Source organism: Pleurodeles waltl, chromosome 6 (genome assembly GCF_031143425.1).
Source record: "Pleurodeles waltl isolate 20211129_DDA chromosome 6, aPleWal1.hap1.20221129, whole genome shotgun sequence".
NCBI classification, from domain to species: domain Eukaryota; kingdom Metazoa; phylum Chordata; class Amphibia; order Caudata; family Salamandridae; genus Pleurodeles; species Pleurodeles waltl.
In genome coordinates, this window is record NC_090445.1 from 220905659 (window position 1) to 220928403 (window position 22745).

General features: G+C 44.8%; 1 protein-coding gene across 3 annotated transcripts in view; it reads left to right on the plus strand.

Moving 5' to 3' along the window:
* The window catches only part of ADAM11 (ADAM metallopeptidase domain 11), a 375674-nt gene that overhangs the window by 93058 nt on the left and 259871 nt on the right, over window positions 1-22745 (plus strand). For all 3 annotated transcript variants that reach the window (XM_069237932.1, XM_069237931.1, XM_069237933.1), the window contains exons 5-7: window positions 16233-16321; window positions 17284-17347; window positions 21363-21429. In XM_069237932.1, the coding sequence (XP_069094033.1) occupies window positions 16233-16321; window positions 17284-17347; window positions 21363-21429 (220 nt within the window). The remainder of the gene's footprint in view (window positions 1-16232; window positions 16322-17283; window positions 17348-21362; window positions 21430-22745) is intronic.

Sequence of the window (22745 nt, forward strand, 5' to 3'; positions counted from 1 at the left end):
TTTTGTGCAGGAATGTACAAATGTCCCTCGTTTAAAATAGAACTGAACATATTCATCTCCCCCCTCTCGGTTAGTTTAGCCTTCTAAATCCCTTCTAACCTAACTCCAGCTTCACAATCCCAGCCTCTAGTGAGGTTAGCCTTCTAGCCTTCTAACCTAACTCCAGCTTCACAATCCCAGCCTCTAGTGAGGTTAGCCTTCTAGCCTTCTAACCTAACTCCAGCTGCACAATCCCAGCCTCTAGGCTAGCCTCGAGGGAGGTTAGCTTTCTAACCACCCTAATTCCAACTACACAATCACAGCTGGAAGACTGGCCAGAAACCACCAAACTCCTGTTCGCCACGAGTTGACTGTTGACATCCTTTCACTTTTGACCCGCAATATAGTGCAAATAAAATATACTTGAAGACGTTACATCTAAAACCAAAGTCTTCAACTGGACACCAGCCTTTGTTAATATAAATTTGTTCTTGTTTTTAGTTGTGAAAAGTGCTGTTCTTTCTCTTCAGTTCTAGATGTAAAGCACATGTGGCCTCATTCCGAATGCCGTGCACAATCCGAGTTAAAAAAAAAAAAAAAAAAAGCGAAAATACTATTTGCAGATGGTATCAGGTCGTTTTTTTCTGCACCCAGTTACAAATTTGCCTTCTGTACAAGGGGAATAGTTCACCCGAGTGATCTTTTGAACTATTTTACTGTAGATTCTCTTTAATGACTTAGTTAATGTTTCCCTTAGATTGTGTTTTCTGTCTCCCCAACCCTGCTCAATCAGTACACCCTCCATCTATATTGTTTTCACCATAAGGCCTCTCTCTGCCTCTGGCAATTCTCCAATCAGTTTCCTCCGGCGCCCGCACCCCTCCCCCCCCCCCCCCCCACCTCGCTCCCACCCAGTTTAGTTGCCCTCTGCATGTTTCTCATCTTTCGCCATGAACATCTCTGGGCCTCAGTTTTCCTTCAGTTTTATCCCCCACCCCCGGCCTCCCCCTGTAAGCCTTCACTTTCTCTTGCTTTCTACACATTCCAAGCCTGTGGGCAGGAAGGAGAGCAGCAGTAATTGTGAAGTAATGTGTAAGCGTGGGCGCTGCATATATTCTCCTCCTTCTGCACACAGCCTACTCTCTCGACTTTCTATTCATCCCTAGAGTCTGCGTGTACACTCCTTACGCTGGAGCTACCTAGAGAATGTGCTCCGCAAGGAGAGCCATGCGTAGAGTAAAAACATTCTAGCATTCGCGTCAAGAATGTTCAATTCTGTTAAGGGCACGGAGGACAGGATTATGCTTCTCTTTCCTTTACTGCATAAACACAGCAGCCAATAACACAAGTAAAAACAAACACTACATTTCCTGTGAGTCCAGTCCATCCTCTCTATGACCCACCAATCAGGTCCCATCCACCTGTATATAGTCGAACTGAAACAGTCCTTCCTCTTTCTTTGCGAATAGAAGAGTCATCAGTTCGAAACTTAATAGAAAAAACAACTGAACCAATAACGTCCAATTCAATTTGCAACTGCAAACTCTGGACGATCCTGAATTGCTCACATCCAGTGAAGAATTGCGTGACTGGCACCATGATTGTTGGCTTACAGATACAAATGCCATTTCGCTTCTCTAGAGCATTAGCTGAAAAATCCCCAACATTTAAGAAGGCTTTTTATCTGAAAAAAGAAAGAATCATCGTAATATCAGCTTCTCCTAAAAGCCATCGGACCCAGTGCACTAAGGTCGTCGGAGACACTGGACTGAGCGGCTTCTGGAGAGACACTAATAATTGGTCAGCCTGATCTTTACGCAATTCATGTGTAACATCTTCATACACTTTGATACATATGACAACACACAATTTTGAATTGTTCGGAAAACTTCGATAACCTATGCATTTCGTATTAGTTTTAGTACATTTGGAAATACGGAAAGAGACTCCTTTGGGAGTAATTACTCTACAGGTTATATCCAGTGCTTTGATGTCCAACCCTCTCCGACAAGAAATGAAACAAAGTAAAAGTGTCAGTTTGGCAGACAATTGTTTTCTGGAGAGATCTATAGAAGGCTAAGCTTGTAGGAATTTTAAAACCACATCAACATCCCAAAGTACTGAGTGTTTGGGAGTTGGGGGACAAACCATGCTTACACCATGCAATAATTTACATATCGTGGGATGTTCACCTACTGGTTTACCATCCATCTGAGGATGGGTTGCAGAAATGGCTGATCGAAAATTGACTGTTCTACAGGGCAAACCTTGAGCGGCTAAATAGGACAAAAAAATTGCCATAATTTGCACAGTGGTTCCCAAGGGATCCACACTCCGTTGATTGCACCAACCAGCCCATCTTTTCCAGGCTGATGTATACTGTTTATGCATACTACAGGCACAGGATTGGGAAAGGAAGAACTTAATTTGGTCTGAAATGTCTGGGATATGTTCACATCTCCCAAAACTCACCAAGTCATGAGGAATAATTGGTCCACCAGAAGTAAGGTATGAGGAGAACACATCAGGTCCAGAAGAAGGTCTGGGAAAGACGGAATCCGAATCAAAGGTGCACAGCATAGGGTTATCACCACTGGAAACCAAGATTGTGCTTTCTAATACGGGGTCACCAAAATCAATTCTGCTAACTGTTGTCGGATGTGTGAGAGGACTCTGAATCATGGCAAATGGGGGAATGGCATACATCAGGCCCTCCGTCCAAGCCTGGAGGAAAGCATCGGAACCCACCACTAGAGGGTCCGACCTCCAGCTGTGAAACCAGAGATGAGAATCAACCCATGATACAAATAGATTTATCTGGCAAGGGGCAAGGACGCCATAATTGACTCAGAAACTAAAAAACCCTGGGCTGAACTTTCCAGTCTCTGGAATCTTGAAGGAATCGAGAGGTCCAATCAGCTATCATGTTCACTCTGCCATGAATGTATTACGCTGTCACTGAAATCTGACGACTTAGTTATGCCTGAAATCCTTTGCTATATCTGCTAGAAACCGAGACAGAGTTCCTCCCAGTTTGTTGATATATCTCACCGCTGAAGTATTGTACATTCAAAGAAGAATGCAACACTTTGTCTTGAGAGGGGAATAGTTTTTACCGCAAAGGAGCCCTCAAGTAGCGCCTAGAAATTGATATGGTACTTGGGTTCCTCCTCTGACCATCTGCCTTCAGTCTTTAGTGGTCAACATCTCGCACCCCAGCCCCATCTGCTGACATCCGACCCCATGATCACCTCCGAAACTGAGGAGGACTGAGGACTGAGGAGGACTGAGGCGAAAATTGCCTTCCCGTTCCAAGCGTCCATGTGAGTCAACCATCAAGAAATCTCAGTCCTGGCTTCCTGAGACAAAGATATCTGTTCTGCATAGGAAAGACCCTTGCGTAGATGAAGAATTTTTAGAGACTGGGGGCTTGATAATGGAGCGAGTCCGGAAAGATTGCCTGAATAGAGGAATCTGGGAGGCCTGCTAATCGGGCAAGTACCCTCAAGGAAATGAAGGGAGCAAACAATGCCTTCAACTCTTTCTTGATGGACAGTCTTTTTTTCAGGGGGAGTTTGATTTGAGCTGACACCGAGTCTGTCTGAAAACCCACAAAATCCATGTTTTGGGTTGGAGTTGGATGGGATTTTTCGTTATTTATGAAAACACCTAAATCCTGAAGGAGTTGGACTGTACAGAACTGTTTGACTCTGTTGAGCCATGATAAGAATATAATCTAAGTAGACGATCACATGAACACCTTTCTCACTGAGCCATTGCACTACTGGATGCATCACCTTGGTGAAACACCAAGGGGCTGAGGAAAGACTGAAAGGTAGAGCCAAAAGCTCGTAACACTGCTCGCGCCAAACAAATTGAAGACATTTCTGATGGGGAGCAAACATTGGAATTGTCAAATATGTGTCCTTCGGGTCTAGGTGTACCATTCAATTCCCTTCCTGTAACAAGTCTCTTAAGAGGTGGATTCCCTCCATCGTGAAATGTCTGTAAACAATCAGAGAATTGAATTGGTGGAGATTGAGAACCAGGTAAGAGCCCCTGCCTTTTTTCTGAAGGAGAAAGATTGTGCTTATGAAGCCTCTGTTTCTTTTTTTTGGAGAAGGGATGCTATCTCTTTAGCAATGAAGAGACTCTCTTGTTGGGAAAAATGGAGTGGGGGAGGAGGAGGGGAAACTTGAAAGGGGATTGCATAAAACTTCTGATGATACCCTAACACCGTTTTCAGGATCCAAGCATCTTGGATAATCTGATGCCAGTTGTGTTTGAACAAACCCACTCTGCCCACTAGAGCCCCTAGACTAATTCCCCGCAAGGAATGATTGTTACCTGAATAAGAGGTGTCCTGACTGAATCGTACTCTTCTGACATAGTCCCTTTTGAAGCAGCCTTTGCCTCCCCTGCTGCATGAGGGGTAGAAAGTAGTTGAGCCGGAGACATTGGTATTTCTTCTACATCAGCTGGCATAGTAGGTCTTAGCGGAGGTCTGGAAGGAGCCAGGCTCTGCTAGATTAACCTCTAAGGAGGGGGGGTTGGGAGGGGGTGGATTTTTGCGTCTGCCAAAATTGATTATAGGTTGAGCAAAAGGTCGAAGGACTCTGATCAGTGCTTTATTAACAGACTCTTGAACATGGAATTCTAAAACCTCCACTAGGCGCTTTTCCATACGCTGGTCATAAGAACCTTCCGCATACTCCACATATTGGTCCTCATCAGGATATTGTTGGGCCAGAAAGGCAGGAATCTCCAGTGGAGATAGGAGTGTGAGGTTAATAAGTCTCGTAAATGGGTGGTCCGCTGAGGTGCAAGAGACCAAGAAATGCTCCAGCCAGCTAAATAATAATTTTGGGGGGAGACACCTTCAACCCCTAGAGCAAGACTTTAACTGTATTGTACAGCCCTGTCGGGCGTGGGGGGGGGGGGGGGGGGGGGACCAAGTAACAACTGAAGAGACCTTGCACTCCTAGAGCGAGATTTGAATCACCCGGTGGAAGCCAAACATGTGAAGCCGGTCAGCAAATCCGGTCGTTTCCATGCATGCATGAGTGAGGGAGAAGAAAAAGTTCTCTACCAAACGCTGCGCTGCTGCCTGAATCCCCGTTCTAAGCCAGCTCGTAAAGCGAGATCGCAGTCCCAATACAGCCAAGTCAGAGAGAATCATGTTCATGTGCAGCACAACAGAATGAAAAGCGCCGGAGGGCACGAAGGTGTGCCGCGCCGTATGATAAGCAAAATATACTCAGAAAATAAATATAGCAGCGCCACTGAACATAAGCCCAGTGCTGCCCCGCATTACCTACGTGAATCACAATAGTACCACAGTAAGATATCAATAAACACCAAAAGAGTTGGAGTGGCACTTATCTATGGCTGTGTCAGCAGCAAAGAAAGAGGAAGGACTTTGTGTTAGGTGGACTATTTTATGGTGAATGGGATCCTGATTGATGGGTCATAGAGAGGGTGGACTGGACTCATGGGAAATATATGTTTGTTTTCACTTATGTTATTGGCTGCTGTGTTTATGCAATAAAGAAAAGAGAAGCGTAATCTGAAGTCTCCGTTCCTGACAGAGAATAATGGACATCTGCTGTATAGATTTTCTAAACACAAATGGAAATCTACTTTTCGCTGTAGTTTCCATCACTTTTATCATGTACCGTGTGATATCGTATTGGCTCATTTAGCGTCCATATAAAGAGATCTGCCATAGTGTGGCACCATGTGTGTGTTAGCAGGTCTGCTAAAGCCTGGCACTCGCAGTCCAGTTCTGGGCTCATTTCCAACATTGAAGCAGGGGTACTGGGACTAGGTAAACAAAACTTGCATCATTTTGAGTGAGAGGAAATCTTGTAAGAGAGGAAATCTTTGAAGAGGAGGAATTGGACGATCTCACAATACCATCCTCGCAGCATGCCGCCACCTGCCAGTAAATTCTGGAATCCAACCCCTCCCCCAATCAAGACACAGGCGAATTTAAATGTAAGCCCTGCATGATATGAAGGTCACTTGTCTTAAAAGTCGCTTTCTCTGCCAGAGTTAGACTTCTCTCAACGGTATCAAACAATCACAGATACAAAGCCTTGTTTAATTAGGCCTTGGTGGTGTGACTTCTGTAGGGAGCATGCTTTGATATTGGAAGAGTACCAGAGTTTGAAATGTAGCATCAAATAATTTAAGGACGGGTACCGGTGACCAAGTTCATTTATTTTTTCCACTTCGCAGCACGCATCAAAATTACACGCTAATTCTGGAATTACCCTTAATGAGACTACTCCTCCCCATCGTCTGTCCTGCGCTTTTTGTTTTAAATCGTTTACTGGTGCGCTTCTGCAAGGTAGCCCACACATTCATGATGCTTACTCTGAATTAGAACGCCCCTAGTGTTGCTTACTTTTAAGCGCCCCTGTCGCCTGGATTTGCAGTGTCTCCCCCTATGTTTCCTTTGACTTTGCATCATTACGATCACCTACCTGCCTGTGCATTTTATACAGACCATTTCCTCATCCTTCTGCGGGTGTGGCCTCAAGTCTGGCTATACTTTTACACGGCGGTCCCGCATTAATGTATTCGTGCGGCGATGCAGGAAGCTGCACCTCCTGACACAGCAAAGCCCTGGATGACGCTCAGATATGTGTGCGTTTCAAGGGGATGATGGGCGCTTAGAGGGCTCCCTCTAAGATAGGTCACCAGTATTCTCAGTTTAGCTACAGTGCCTAAGTAATGTTGTCATAGGTAGTCCTGGGCCACAACACGTGCCAACGACTGCTTCACCAGTGGCTTTACCACTGAGTCTGTGGGAGGATTCATTGGGTTTTATCTTTTTACCTTGTACTTTATTCTGTTTGTGTTGTGTATTGTGGTATTTTATTATGTGTTTTAATTTTGTAATTATTTTGTACGGTTCAAAAAGTAACAGAATAAAGATAAAAATGTTGAATTTGCATCTGCAGTCAATTCAAGACTTACCGAGCCACCACAGTCAATTCCCTCTTTAACAGTCTCACCACCTGACCATGGAAGATACTATGCCAATGGACATCAATAGGATGACTACATTACACTACCAGCTGATTCACCCACTCTACCTCCTACTTACTCCCCGCCAGATGACATGTCGGGGCTTCCTTCATGTATTAATTGCTATCAAGACAGTTTGAACTACCAATTCCAACCAAGGACATGGACTGTTTATTCTATACTTTTAAAGACCCACCAAGAAAGTCTGTCAGGTCCATTTCCATCATTGATCACATATGGAAGGAGCACCTAAAAGTAATGCAGATACCAGCGACGGGGATAGCTTTTGTTGCACACGTATAGAAGATGTATAAAGCCCCAGAGAATATCCCTACATGTCTGGTGGGACGTCCGCTGTCTGATGAAGTCAGAATGCGATCAGCTTAGAGGCAGTCCCTTAATCCATCCACATCCTGCACCACTCCTCTGGGTAGGGAAGGTTGGCACCTTAACAAAATTGTCAAGAAACTGTCAGCCATGGCTGCAATTTGCATTAGATCTGCAAACTCTTTGGCAATTTTAAGGAAGGTATGATAGGCAAATGTGATTAGATATTGCCCCTTTCTTAGAATTATACCGAAAGATAGACATGTAAAAGCGATTCTTCGAGAGGAAGAAAATGTCTCAGCTGCAATAATCAACCCAGCGATGGGTGTTGCCACTACTGGATTTAGACTGTTATCTGGGGCAGGAGTGCTACGGAGGCAAAGCTAGCTGCGATGCGCATCTTTTGGCAGGAGAGCGAAATTAGGATCCTAGACACGTTGTTCAATAGAAAGTTACTCTTCGCAAAGTTTGTGGATGATGCATTCCAGAACATAAAGGCAGACACCGAGGCAGTAGGGTCGCTGTAAGTGCTGCAACAAAGGTAAGTCTTTTTGAGGATACAGGGGAAGAGGTCAGACGTCATACAAAGGAAGCTACCAGCAGTACCATTACCAACCATATCAGACACACCAGGAATCATAAAGACAATCATATTCTCAAGAGCAAGACAAAATACTACTAGCATCAAGTTACACAAAACCGGCACCCACGTTTAGGGTTGGCAACCAATCAACAGAACAAGACACAGACACAAGATACTGTCTCAGTGCAGGCGGCACTGCCCCAAACATCCATATTAAATATTTATGGGGTCTCTTGGAGGGAGGACGGGAGAATTTAGTTCTGCTTGTAGGAATAGGAATCAATCACAACAGATTATTAGCTCCTTGATGTAGTAAGATATGGTCGCATATTGGAGTTCATCCAAAACCCTCCTCCAACTCTACCAAGCAGAACTCACCTACCAACATTTGGACCTGCTTCCAGGTGACATTATCTCCATGATGCAGAAATGAGAAATACAACAGGTCCCAAATCCTAGTGAAATATAGGATTTCATTCTCATTTCTTCCTTATCAAAGTCCTGCTGGATGCTTACTTTCATGGTGGTTGTTTGCCATTATCAATTCATGGGACTCCTATTCAAATTGAACTCGATCCCAGGAATTTTCATGGAGTGCATGGCACCATTGGAAACCTATTTCTGACAACATGGTCACCAAGTCTGCCTTTACTTCAGAAATTGGTTAATAAAAGGAAATTCATATTCCTCCATCACAGCATCTAGTCAGACTTGTCTACGGCTCTTCCAAAAATGGGCCTTTCCTTCACAAGGAATATTATTTCATATTTCCTGCAGACAACTACAGTTCATGGAAGCAATCCTGGCACTGACAAAGGAAAAGCATTAATTTAAAAGGACAAACTACAGTGCTTACATGATTTGGTCGAAAACACAGTGACAGTTCGACATTTCATATGCTTCCTGGAAATAACGTTCTGGTACCATTCTGTCGTCTTCATGTTGTATCACTAGAGGAATGAGACAACCAACTGGCAAAGGCTATATAGGCTTGTTCTATGACAGGATTACTATCACACAACAAAAAAGCAGCCTTGTCTTTTTGTACCCAAAACAAAATGCAAACATGGGACTCTGGTTCCATCAGGAGCCTGCACACTTTGTGATGTCCACCAACATACTTATGAAAGGTTGGGGAGCTCCTCTCCAGAAGTTATCTATTAGTGGTAAAGGGTTGCAGAAAGAACAAAAAGTCCACATTAAATGTGTTAGAACTCCATGCCTTCAGACTAGGATTGCAGTCATTTTTCCAAGAATCAAGGCCTCCTCAGTCCTAGTTTATACAGGCAACACCATCTCAGACAAAGACGGAGGAAGAAGGGTGCATGTGTCCTCTCACTGGAGATCAGTGGTTGTGAAATTGGGTCATTCGGTATTTAGACTCAAATGCCAGAGCATTTGCCAGGTGTGGTCAGTGACTGAACAGACACACTCTACTGATGTGTAAGAGAATACTACGATTTTGGAGGTGAACCAAACTCCGCTGAATAAGATCTTCCATCGCTGGGGCAAGCTAGACCTCGAACTCTTTGCTACCACCATCAACCCAAATGTCATTAGTCAGTAAGCATACAATTCAGAGGTCATGGGCGAATTAGTTTCAGTAAGTCCTGCTCCCCAGTAGGTGTCACTTTGCGGCTCCGTGCTAAACTGTTGTTCCCTGGAAGTGAAAGCTGAAGCAACATATAAATGCCACCCAAGTGCTGATGTCAGTTTATTTCTTGCCAATGTCTGTGCCCTCGGACGTGGAGCCCAAAACCAATTAACTGTGCCGGTGTGCTGATTTCTAACTTGCTTCCTTTTTAGATGGAAAAGTGGCCATGCCACAGAACCGGGAGGTGGGAGGGCAGTGAGGAGTCTGCAGTTACAGTAATCACCAGAAAGAGCATTACCAAAGGTAAGTAACTTATCCTTTGATAGAGACTTCTAACTGCAGAATCCTCCCCTTTAGAATAGATATCAAAGAAGTACCTCCACCAGTAGTGGATCTGTGGAATAGCTCTGGCAAAAAAAGTCCTACTGGACCAAACGTCCAGAACACCCATCACATCAGACCTGGCTGTCAGAGCAGTAATGCTTCATGAATGCTTGCACTGATGGCCATGTAGCTATCTGGCAAATGTCCAGGCTATGCACTATGCTTGCCAGTACAGTGATAGCAACCCTGGCCCTGGTAGAATGGGCTCTCAATCCTTCAGGAGGTTGGTTCTTGGCCAACACATAGCAGATCTTAGTGAAGGGGACAAATTCCTTTTGTGCATTGCCTTGCCATTCTTTACTCTAGGGAACCCCAAAAGAGCTGATCATCCACCCTGTGCTCTTTGGTATGATCAACCACAAAATTCAGCGCTCTTTTGGAGTCTAAATGATGGAGGCTTTCTTCTTTTTTCGAGGGGTTAAGTGAGGCAGAGAACGTCAGCAGTGCGATAGACTTGAAAAGGAGTCACAACCTATGTTACAAATGTCACTGTAGTCATCAGCTCCAGTTTGTCCTAAGTGAAGGTGTTGTAGGGTGGCTCGACTAAAAGAGACTGAAGCTTACTCACCCAATGAGAAAAACCTTCTTCAAGGTCAGGAGATGTAGAGGATAGCTGTACAGTGTCTCAGAAGGGCTGCCCATTAGAAACATAATGACCAAATTAACGTCCCACTGTGGCATCACAAAGGGTTTTGGAAGAATCGTGAATTAAGCTTCTGAGGAATCTCATCACAACAAGTGATTTGAACAAGGAGAGTTGGGCCGGAACACGTAGAAAGGGGCTACAGATAGCTTTTAACAGTGCCCCCTGCACACCCATGCAGGGCCAAAGACAAAAGAAACAGTGATGCATTCATCTTAAAACGGGTCCGTATTGCAGGTGCTGCACCAAACCACAATTGTTGCCTAACATCCACACTTGACACACCATTGAGGAACACCTGGACGCATCCATTGCTTTAGGAGGGAGATAGAATACAGTCAGCAGCTGCTGCTCACTTTCTCAGCATAAAGGTGTAGATTGCTCAGGCCCAGGTGCAAGAGTCTGCTGCTGCAAGAGAGGATCCTCCAGAAGAGGCAGCCTGATGGGGGTTAGATGCTCATGCCTAAAAGTTTGGGTACCACACTTTCCTGGCCTAATCCAGAGCCACTAAGATGACAGTAGCCTGGTCACTCCTGATCCCCTTTAGACCTCAAGGTAGGAGAGGTATCAGCAGGAAGCGATATAGAAGTCCTGTGCTCTGCTCTACATGGAATGCTTCTCTGAGAGAGAGCTATCAGGAGAACTACAGCGTGCAAACGTGATGACATTGCATGTTCTTGGTGGTGGCAAATAGATTGAGTCAGAGTTCTCTCCATTGTTGGAAGACGCCCTCAAGGTGTAATTGCATTTTGTGATCTGGTAGGGGTTGCGGGCTGAGCTCGTCCACTCTAGTGTTTTAAGATCCTGCCATGTGGTGAATAGTCTTAGAAATGCTCTGACGATTCAGCCCTTTCTAGAGGCAAAAGGCCTCCTGGCATAGAGCCAGGACCCCACCATGCCCTATTTGTTGCCATACTACATGGCAGTGGTGTTTTCCATGAGGACCTGAACTAGCCCTTTCTTGCTGGATAGCAGGAAAGCTTTAAAAAACAAATGAATGGCGCACAACTCCAGCAGTTTGATGTGCAGATGCGTTTCCACCAGAAACCAGTCCTCTGATCTTCACACCTCCCAGGTGACCTTCCTAAAGCTATAGTGATGCATCCGTCACCAGAGTCAGCTCTGGGTGCACAGAGAGAGGGGTCTGCCGCTGGTCCCATGGCAGTTGAGCAGCCACCACTGTAGCTCTTTTTCATCCCCCTTCGAAACCTGGATGGAATCTATCCAGTTCCCTTGATGCTATGCCCAATTAGATTTCAGATCCATTTGCACAGCCCACCTATACCATCTTTCATGGTCGGCGAGCAGGATGCAGGAGGCCAATAGGCCATGATACCTCAGATCCACCCTCACTGAATCCCAGGACTGAGGCTCAAACATCGAGATCACAGCCCGAATGTCCTACACTTGCTGTTTGATCATAGCCAGAATGTCCTACCTCGCTTATTCGGAGTAAAGGTCCAATAATGCAATGTATCCTGGCTAGCTTTGATGAAAGGGAGCTGCAAATGAGTTGGGGTGACTTTGGCATGTTGATAATAAATTCCAATGATGGCAAAAGGTTCCCCATCATCTTGAAGTAGTCCAAGACTGACAGGGGTGACCCCACGTTCAGCACGGCAAACAGAAAATGGTCAAGGCCGACCATGAAGAATAAGTAGCGTCTATAGGCCTACAGGATGGGTACACAGAAACAGACATCCTGCAGATTCAACAGTACCATACAGTCTTGTGGATCCAGAGCCGATAGAACCTGGGCCATCGTGATCTGCTCGAATTTGTCCTTCCGGCAAGAAGAAATTGAGAGGCCAGAGATATAAATTGGACAAAGGCCTCCTCCCTTTTTCAGCACTATGAAATAACGGAAGCAAGAACCAGTTCCTATTTCCGAGGCTGTGCTCGGATGTGGGTGGAAGATGTGGCGGGCTGGAAAGGAATGGCAGGGCGTAGTCCATTCACCTATCCATAGGAACCACTTGTTGGATGTTATGGCCTGCCTGGAGAAAATGACTGATTTTGCCTTCCACAGGGTGGTGGTGCACCATCAAGGGTAGACTAAAGCGGCTGGGAGGCTGTTGCCGAAAGAGCAAGGGACTGAGAGGTACGCTGTCCTTGTAGGCCTTTATGGTTTTTGCTGGATCGCCGACCTCATAAGGAATGGGATGTCTCTTGCTGGGGTGGCGGACTTTGGCGTTGCCTGTAAGCAAAGCCCTTTGGCAATGGCACAAAAGGAGCTAAACAGTAGGGGATACACCATGGTAGGTGTGGGGACACCTAGGGAGTGGGCTGTGGTTCTGCTTTCCTTGAAATGCTCTAGTGCTAAATCAGCCTTCTCGCCAAATGTGCGAGACCTGTATAAAGGTGCCTGAATGTCACCTGGGAACCCCATGGTTTTCATGCATGTGTGGTGTTAGATCTAACTGCTCTGCCTAACCAGTCAGTAGTGTACAGGCCTGATCTGATAAAGCATTTAGCTGCGCCTTAGCCATTCTGAATGGTTTCTGCCAGGTTGGCATGGAATTGCTCTGGGACTACCAGCAAGATCTTTGTGACCATGTAGCATAATGCATGGGAGTTTCTACCCAGAAAGCAGCTGCCGTTGACTGACGGGTGAGGCTAGCAGATGAAAACATCAATTTCCAGAGTGCTTCAATTCTTTGTGACTCTCTGTCTGGGGAAAGGGGTCATAGAGAAAGAATTAGGATTAACCCGGATAGTAGATGCATCTGAACTACCAGGCTCTCAGGAGTAGGGTAGTGCATCACAAAGGCAGGGTCACCTGGAGCAGGCCAGTGAGATTGTGTTGCCTGTCTGTTCACAGTTTGGCAGCAACAAGATTTAGTCCAAGTACCCAATACGGTGTCAGTCAGGGCTTCGTTGAATGGGAGCAAGGGTTTGGACAAGGTCTACTCGGGCTGTAAGCCTTTATCGAGGATGTTGGTTTTTACCCCATCAAATAGTAATTGTAAGTCCAGGACTTTAGCTGCTCATCTGATGACTACAGTAAATTAAGTGGTTTCTTCCATGAAAGGGCCAAAGGGGAGGATCCAGTCCCATGTCTAGGGAAGTGTCCCATCCACTGGCCTCTTGTAGGTCCAGATAAAAGTTGCCATCATCATATTGTGGGGGCCATTTATCCCCAACACCATCATCAGCATCAAAAACATGTTGACTTAGGTCAGAGCTCAATCCGAAAAGTTATTGGGGTTCTGAAGGGTGGCTCCTAGGTAAAGGTACATGGCAAGGATGTCCTGTAGGGTACAATAAATGTAGATGTGGTACATGCACATTAAGTTTAAGCTGCAGACTTGTCAGGATGATATCTTGAAATTGGATTAAAGTTTTCTGTGGAAAGACGTTTGCTATGTTCAGCAGTATGGCTAAAAGTAACTTGTCATGGTTCCTGATTGATGCTATCAGATTAAGATGAATGTGCTCTATACTCTAAATTCTAAACTCCCAACACCCACCTTTGCTGGGGGCTGTACCTGTGCATGTGCTGTGTCCTATCTGTATGTGCTGTGACATGCTATGCTGGGTCCCACACCTTGATTCGTATTGCTGTTTGCACCCTTGGTTTTAATGGTATATGGAGTTGATTGGTCGTCCAGGTAATCAGGGGTTAGTTAGTTAAGGATATATGAGACCTTTCCATTTTGAACACACATTTAGGGCCAGATTTAGATCTTGGCAGTAACGGTCTTGCCGCTGGTTTTCGATCGGAAAACCCATCTGCTGCTTTGGCAGTCCGCCGGCCTGATTAATATGTTTGCAGCACCGTAGGCGAAACACCGCCCGAGTCCTGCCAACTCAGCCAAGAATCTCCAGCTTCCGTGATAGCGGCATTGGGAATAGGGGATGATGGCGGGACTCCAGCCACATTTACCGTAGAGCAGATTTGAATGTGCAGTACCACCAAGCCAACTGTGGTTTTCTAATCTTGACACCTTAGTTGGGGAATTGGAGGGGATAGGGGTACAAAACATACCTTTTTCCACCTTTCTGCTTCTGTTTTGGACTGAACCAACTGGACATCACCTGCTGTCGCTGCTGCCACTGGACCGCAGAGGACACAGCTTCACCATTGCCAGACTCAAAAGTTAGGATACTGTATGTGATGTATACATTGCGTGGGCACTGCACATGAGCTTGGGACCTCTGCAGAAATATTCATGCCACAAGTATTTTTTGGAATTACCTCTGACATGCATATGTCAGGAACACATCTGTGTCAGTGATTGATGAGGACACACTTGTACAAGAAACATATTGCACACATACATCATTGTCATTATGATGTCAGTAGTCATTGCCAAATGAATGTTGGCATCATAATAATGATGGCATCATGCTTGTCATCATGTCCATGTGTTTACATTGCAAGTGAATTTGTACCTGTTTTATTGTGAGTCAGTATGTGTATGTGAGATTGAAATGACTGGTTGAGGTGGAAAGAGCAGGAGTGGATGATGTGGTTGTGTCTGGATGTGTGCGACATGCATGTGGGTCTGATGTCTTGTTTGTTTGGTTTGTGTGCTGTGTTGCCGTGTGCACCATTCAGGGGTGTGTTGTGTGGTGGTTGTTGTAATGTGTGCAATTGGGCTTTTGTGTTTGTGTGTTTGTGCAGATGGCTGCACCATTGTGTTGGTTGTTGTAGTTGTGGTGTATGTATGTGTGTAGTATCAATAGTGTGTGTATGTTGTGTCATGGATGTATGGCAGTGAGTCTCTTCTGCATATAGATGTCCTGTTGTGGTGGAATGGCACTGGATAATAATGTGGATGGTGTGTGTTGTGCAGATACACATATGGCTAACGTACAATGTGTTTGTATGACTTACCTCTGTGCAGTGGCCACTGCCATTGTACAATGCCCTATGGCTCCAGCGTCCTCCGTCTGTAATCTGCCGCCAGTACACTGCCTGCAGGACTGTAACATCTAAAAAGGGTCGGCAGGAACTCTCCAGCCTGACGGCTAGGTAGAGCACTTCATCGTGGCGGTCTGTGGCTCAGCTGCGATACATCTAAACACGGCGGGTGGAATACAGTCAACTTGCTGTTGTTTTTGAGTCCGGTTTGGCAGTAATACATCAGGCCCTTAGTTTGGTGGTTAATCATCATCTTTTAAATGGGACAGATAGTTTTGGTTTGGGTGGATGTTGAGGAGATCTAAACTCTTTCCCAGGTTATTATATTTATTGGTACCACTGCTGTGAGTTGAGTCTGCTGTTCTTAAATTTATATGCAAAAGGAACCTTGTAAGACTTAAACAAACTCAGTGACACCAACCATAGCTCACGGTCTGATTGCAAAGAGAATGAAAGATTCTTTGTTTTCTTTTTGAAATACACACACAAAACTAAAGCACTGTCATGGCTCTTAAACAGGCACCATCACCCAATGATTGGAAAACCTATTTTTGTGATCACTCCTGTATGAAATGCTTAGATCTAGTCTGTCCTCCAAATGCATTTATGGCTTCTCAGAATTTGATCCCACTTTTGAACACATTCCTCCCCTAAGACTGAGAACCCTTGTTAACCTACTGTTAGGAAGATTATCTGTTCTGTTTCAAAGCATGCCTGCGTTTGAAGGTATGAGTATAATCTGATGTCACGAAATGTAACACAGCCAATTAAGAACACATTACTTCAACTTGTATTTTTCTCTCTTGGTGATCTGCTCTAGGGTCTTGTGACTGAACACTGCTATTATCAGGGCAGAGTGCGAGGAAATGTTGACTCATTTGTGGCTTTGTCCAGTTGCCATGGGCTGCAGTAAGTATCTTTTGTTTGCACATACAACTTCTAGATCGATGAGGTGGGAATAGCCTGAGCTGTTGATGAGTGAAAAGTATGAAGGCTTTGATTAGGGAGCTGGAAAGTAGTGTGATTACAACATAAGTGACATACGTATAAGAAAATGTGTGAGTTTATGCAGGTGATAGAGTATTAGGTGTAGGAAAAGGTGATGGAATTCCAGATATAAGTCTACTAGAAGCCACAGAACTCCAAATGACAATGAGTGAGGAGGAATATAATATTATGTGTGACTTCTCAAGGGACAAGATCATTTCAGGTATAAGTTTGCAAGAAGAAACGCATTTGTCAACTTTGAGGGCTGAAAAGAAATTTCAGATGTTGACTCCTGACTTACAAAATACTGGATGGGACCCATGGTAATAGGAAAAACCAGATGTGTGTGGTGCGGTAGGAAATGGCAGGTGATTGTAAGGATAGATGCAGCTGGCTAGACTGAGGAAACACCTGGTGTGACTCTTTGGACAAAGGAAATGTTAAGAGCGACTACTGGGACAGAGGAAATAGAAAATTCCAGGTGTTACTCCAGAGATCGAAGATATGCCAGGTGCAATGGCTGGGGCAGAGTAAATAATGGGCATGAAATTTGGGGCAAAGTACATTCCCAGTGTTACTTTTTGGAAAGAAAACATATGGTGTCTCTTTTAGGACTGGGTAAATGCCGGGTGCAACTGTTTGTTGAAATGCCTAGCATGACTCTTGGGATAAGGGAAATGCTATGTGCAATTTTTGAACAGAGGAAAGGTTATGGGTGGCATCTGAGACAAAGATAGTGTCAGACAAGAGTGATGGGTGCATTATCCTTGGAAGTGACTGATTGGAATAGGATGGATAAGTGCTTGAGGGCACTTTGGTTGGGAATGATGACTTTTCTTCTCATGACTTTTCACTTTTCTTCTCATGACTTCACTTTTCTCTAGTGGCGTCTTCTCTGATGGAAACTTCACATACATGATAGAGCCACAAGCAATTGACAGCCAAGAGGTGAGACCAGACTTCACTAATGTCTCTATGCACTTTGTTTCATAAATAAATGGGACCATGTTGTGCCTTTCTCTTTTGTTAACAGTTTGCTGCTTCTATGTGATTATCAAACCTTGTGGATTGTGAAATGCACCTATAAAAGTTTGCGTATTGCTGTAGAATCAGAATAGGGACAGGTAAGGTTGGCAGGGTGGAAGGCAGAAGGGAGACGATGTTATGTTATAAGGCAGGCTGAACTTTCCATGATCATTCAGATCCACAGTGCTATGGTAGTGAAGGAGGATCTTTGCTGGTTTGAGCTGCAATTGCAGTGACTCTGGAGAAAGGAATATCTCAGAAGCACTGTTAAAAGTGTAGTTGTTAATTTAAGATTTCAGTTTTGTTCATCATTAGAGAAAAATAGTTTTGTTCTGGAGGTGAGGGACCACTTGCCACCTTGAGTAGCTGAACAGCTTTTGCTCCCATCCCCAGTAGCACATAGGCCACTAAGACCACATCCCATGTTCTGTTGAAGTTGCAAAATCCTCAAAGAATTGCATCAGTGCAGAGCTTCCATACAGAACCTGAAACCCTACTCTGGGTAATGGGTTCCAGCACAGCTTAGTATTCACTGTGTCTCTGGATGTTCATGTGAAGAATGCTGATACTGTGTCACATGGTGCCACCATGTGAACTGGCTGGACTGGGAATCTGATATGAAGTGTTCCAAAGTTGGAAATGAGCAAGGTCATATGTTAGGGCCTCATTACGAGTTTGGTGGTCCCCCATCTCCCCTGCCCCACCCAATGAGCGTACATTGAATTACACTGTTCCCGCTAGGCTGACCAACGGAAACAGTGCTACGGTATTGACCTCTGGTCCCTCAAGAGAGTCGAGGCTAAAACCATAGCACACCAGCACCATCGGAATGCGCACTGTCTGCTTTGCAGACAGTGCGCATTCCGATAGTGCTTTGCAGGGGTGGCCCTGTATGGCATGGTCAGTGCAGGGGCCTCCCTTTGGCTCCGTCACTGCCTTTCCGCCAGCCTTTCCATGGCGGGGTGATCGCCATGGAAAGCCTGGCAGAAAGCTGAAGTGTAATCGGCATGGTGACGCTGAATTTAGCGCTGCCATGGCTGACTATATCTCAGGCTGCTGTCAGCCCATCTGGAATGATGATCCTGACTGTGACGGTGGTCCGCTGGCAGGTCCGCCCGCCAGGATTGTAATGTGGCGGTCGGACCGCCTGGAGTCCGGTGGTCTGACTATCACCGTGAATGTGGCAGCCCTTAGTCTTTTAATTTTTAAAATAGGATACATTTCCTCCTCGGGGGGTAGGAATGGAAACAGCTTTTATAACTGGTTGATTTGAGCTTTTGCATGAGCCGACATCAACACAGGTGCATATTCTCACTACTTCCTTTTTTATACTCATTAGCATAGATCACAACTTGCTTCTCATGTTCTCAGCAACTTCGTATATGGAGTTCCCACCCTGTTTTTCTCTTATTGTAGTTTTCTTGTTTTTCATTGTGCTGCACCTTTTGCATTTGTCCAGGTAGCGTGTATATGCTGCAACACGATTTAAACATCCTTTCACTAGACATTTGCATCAAATGACCTGCATAATCTCTGTAGCTCTCTCTTGGGGAACATCCATTGGGTACACATGCGTGGAGTGCTAACATTGGTGCCAGATTCTTCCTGAAACAAGCTGTACTATGAGCAAAGTAATGTTGACCCAACCCCACAGGAGACATTGAAACCGGAGGCAGTAGGGAAGTGTACAGGGGCTCGGACACCGAACACAGTAACTACCCCCATTCTTGTCAGTAAGGTTGTGAAGTATCCTTTTAAGGGACTTCTGCTTCCCCTGTGGGGGTATTTCCAACTACCCTAGGCAAACGTAGTGAGTAACTTCTTGAGAAGGAGAAAGTATCTAGATGCATGCTAGTTTTTGCCTCAGAACCTAACATCTTATTCTACATCGAGTTGTAAATGTCAAAAGGAAGGGCATTGTGTATTTGGGAGGTGAGGCTCTTCTAGGATTAAGTCTTCATGTGTTCCAGAGTCAGTTGCACTGTTATGTGGAGTTCAGGAGAAATATATTAATCTCCAGATCAGGGAGGAGTACCTCTTTAGGCCTTGCATCATTGATATCCTCCAGCAGTATTGGCACAGTCATGGTCTAATTTCTGAGCTCCATCTAAGCGTTGTTCGCCAGACCATAGTCTTTTCAGTCTTCCCAGACCAAAGACTCCTTTTGCTCTTAGGCACTGATGCTTGCCTGCTCTTTCATTCACTCTCCTCATCCTTGAGGAGGTGCTTCAGGTGAAAGACCATTCTGACTCCTGTGCATCAAGAGAGGGTATAACGTCCCAGTGATTTCCCTGAGGATCAGTAATCCTACTTAGCTCCATCTCCGGAAGTTAATTCACTGAGGGGAAGTTTGCTTCTCCACCAGCACCATCAAAGACGGATGATCACTGAGGCATGTGATCTGTCAGTGATAAATGGGGCAGACAATGAGCAGACCTGTTATGTGCCGTGACCTGATTTAAATATGGGGAGAAGCATTCATTAGTCAAAACCATGGTACCAAGGCCACTGTACAACGCCTGCTCCCAGTTAATCAGTTTGCGTCCCAGTCCCAAGTTATCCATTTATTTAAAAAGCAACAGCCAGTACAAACGGTCAGAAGCTTTTTCTGCCTCTCATGTAAGCGCTGCTGCAACTTCAATGTTCTTTTTCACATGTTTGCGTCTATGTGGAATCACCTCAGATTTTAAGAGGTATTCCTCCCCTGTCTTATCTGATTGTACCAGTAAAGGAGTTACACCATTCAGCCTGTCAGCTAATAAGTTTGCTAATATTTTCGTATCTCAGTTCAGAAGTGACAGCGTATGATAGGATGAGCTTTTAGAGTGAGGCTTACATGACTTAGATTGGACTATGATAAGTACATTACTCATTGGAAGATGCCTGGCAGCCAGCAACTCACTGTAAAATGGGGCATACTTCTGCTAAAGCTCTTCATCAGCGCTGTTGTTCTCGGTGTACCGGGGCATACCTTTAAATATTACACACCATACCTGTTTCATAACAACTTGTTTGGACCAGGTTGCTTTAGCAGCAGGCGAGGCGTGCCTACGCGTGACATGCCCCTGCCCACCTACTGTGTCTCACTGGCCCCTCTCTTATTCTTCCTCAATTAGCTCCCTCTCCAGCCTCATCATTTGCCACATGATTTTCTTTGCTTTTGAATCTTCTAGTTTCGCATACAGATAAAAGCCCCTCATCTTAGCCCTCACCAAATCCTTTTAGTTTCCACACTGTTCACATGTTTCCCTCACATCCCCCTCTCTTTGGTTACTGACTCAGTGTCAGCGCTTATGTAATGATGGAAATCAATCTCTTGCTCTCTTTTGCATCCTGGTGTTAATCCTGGAAAGTGTTGGGAGGGAGGTAAGAAAGAGGAGGGTAATGAATTAATCAGGAATGGTGTCGTCTTTAACCTAGGAGGGGAGCGCTGAGCGAACAGGGGAGAAGAACTCTCCATCTCATTATCTCTCTGTCTCTGGGCATGTTGGTAGAACATAAAAAATCATGCAAATTACTAAAACGTGTCCACTGTATCGAGGGCCTTCTAAACAAAAATACTGCTTACAGCTGAAAACTGATTGTGCGTATACACGAGTGAAAGTTAGACCTTGGAAGTGAGCACTGGTAGAGAGCTACGGAAATGCTGTGAGCAAAATCACTTCTAAATCAACTATTTGGATCCCAAAGAGCATTTATTACCTAATGATGGCGACTGTATTGTTGGGTTCTGTTGACCTTTTAAAGATACAAATGTCTTATACTCTTCATTTCCCCGTAACCCTGTCCACTCGGTGCATCCTATCTTTGTGTGTACGTTGTCTGCTCTGGTATCATGAATGACATTTACTTGTAGAGTGAAATTCCTGATGAATTACTCACCACTGTTGACTCGTCCACAAATGACAATCTCCTCTTCTTCGATTTCCACACACAGGGGCCGCACCCTCATGTGATTCACCATACTCCAGCCTTCCGTCTTTCTCAGGGATGCACAGAACCAGGTGAGCTCAGCAGGGTGGCTTTCTGTTTCACTACTGGAGCGAGGCTCCAAAAACGTCCGCAAGGCAACCAAAGCTGTTTGTTGAGTTGATAGGGGATATACAGTGCCTGTTCTCTGCAAGGAAGAGAACTGCTAGATTTCCTGTAGCTTTATGATCTGATTTAGAGTCGGTGGGCAGGTACTCTGTTACAGACATGATGCATGTAGTCCGCCTTATTACAAGTGTCATAGGATATAATGCACTTGTAGTAAGACTCGATTTTTTTGTTTCATGCTTGGCCTGCAGTTGGCAACTTCCTTTGGCCCACGATGATGCATGCTGCTGTGATATCTTTGCTGAGAGTATTCACACCACATTAAATCCTATCTGTTTAGAGACCCTCTCCAAAGTCATCTAGGAAGACATTATATAGTATAGAAATAGCTGGCTATGGAACTTTGCAACTGGCGCTTCATCCAATGACTCATCATCCAATTTCAGAAAATGAGCAATCCCTATACAGAGCAAATCACTTGATTCATTACCTTTAAGTTGCAGAATCTCTGCTCTAAAGTTAATAAATATGGCAAATGTATGGCTACACAGCGCACACTACTCCAATGAGCAGTAAGGTATATAGTGTCAGGCTTTCTTTAAACAGAGACTGCTTCTTTCTTTTTAATTCAGTTACACCAACAGCTGGCAATGGCAGGGCTGTAGTGGGCATCTTTACTGGAATATCAGTACCACTACGCTCAGATCACTTTTCTGCGCGTAAGGGCCATCGGGGTAAACCAATACCTGACAGATAGCTCATTGATATCTGGAACCTTAGGCCGTGGGGAATTTCCAGGAATTCCAATCTTGTAGTGATGGGGTGCAGTGTAATACTTATGACTGCACTCCCTTGCGTTCGCAAACATACTTTAGCAAAAGTATTCTCTCAGTAGTATCACACACAGTGGGACTTTTTGGGATGAAATAGAGGTGTTTCGTGAGATGAAAAAGAGGTGTGCTCAGGGATGAGACTAATCTGCCTTTTGAAATAGAGATGAGCCTAGAAATAAATTTGTGGCTGCTCAGTAAAATTGGGTCTCTTCAGGGACAACAGAGAGGTGAAGCAAGAAAATACTTCTCTTTGTCCCCTGGAATTTGTCTTGATTGGAAGTATTTTCGACAGGTTAACAGTGAGTCTAAATCACTCTTTTTACCTGCATGTTGATGTTTATTGATGATGCATTTGTGCTTTTTGCTCAGAATAATTTGTTTACCTCGTTTTGTCTTAAATAGCTGTGCATTCTTTCCTTTAGTTTTCAACTTTAATTTACTGTTTGGTT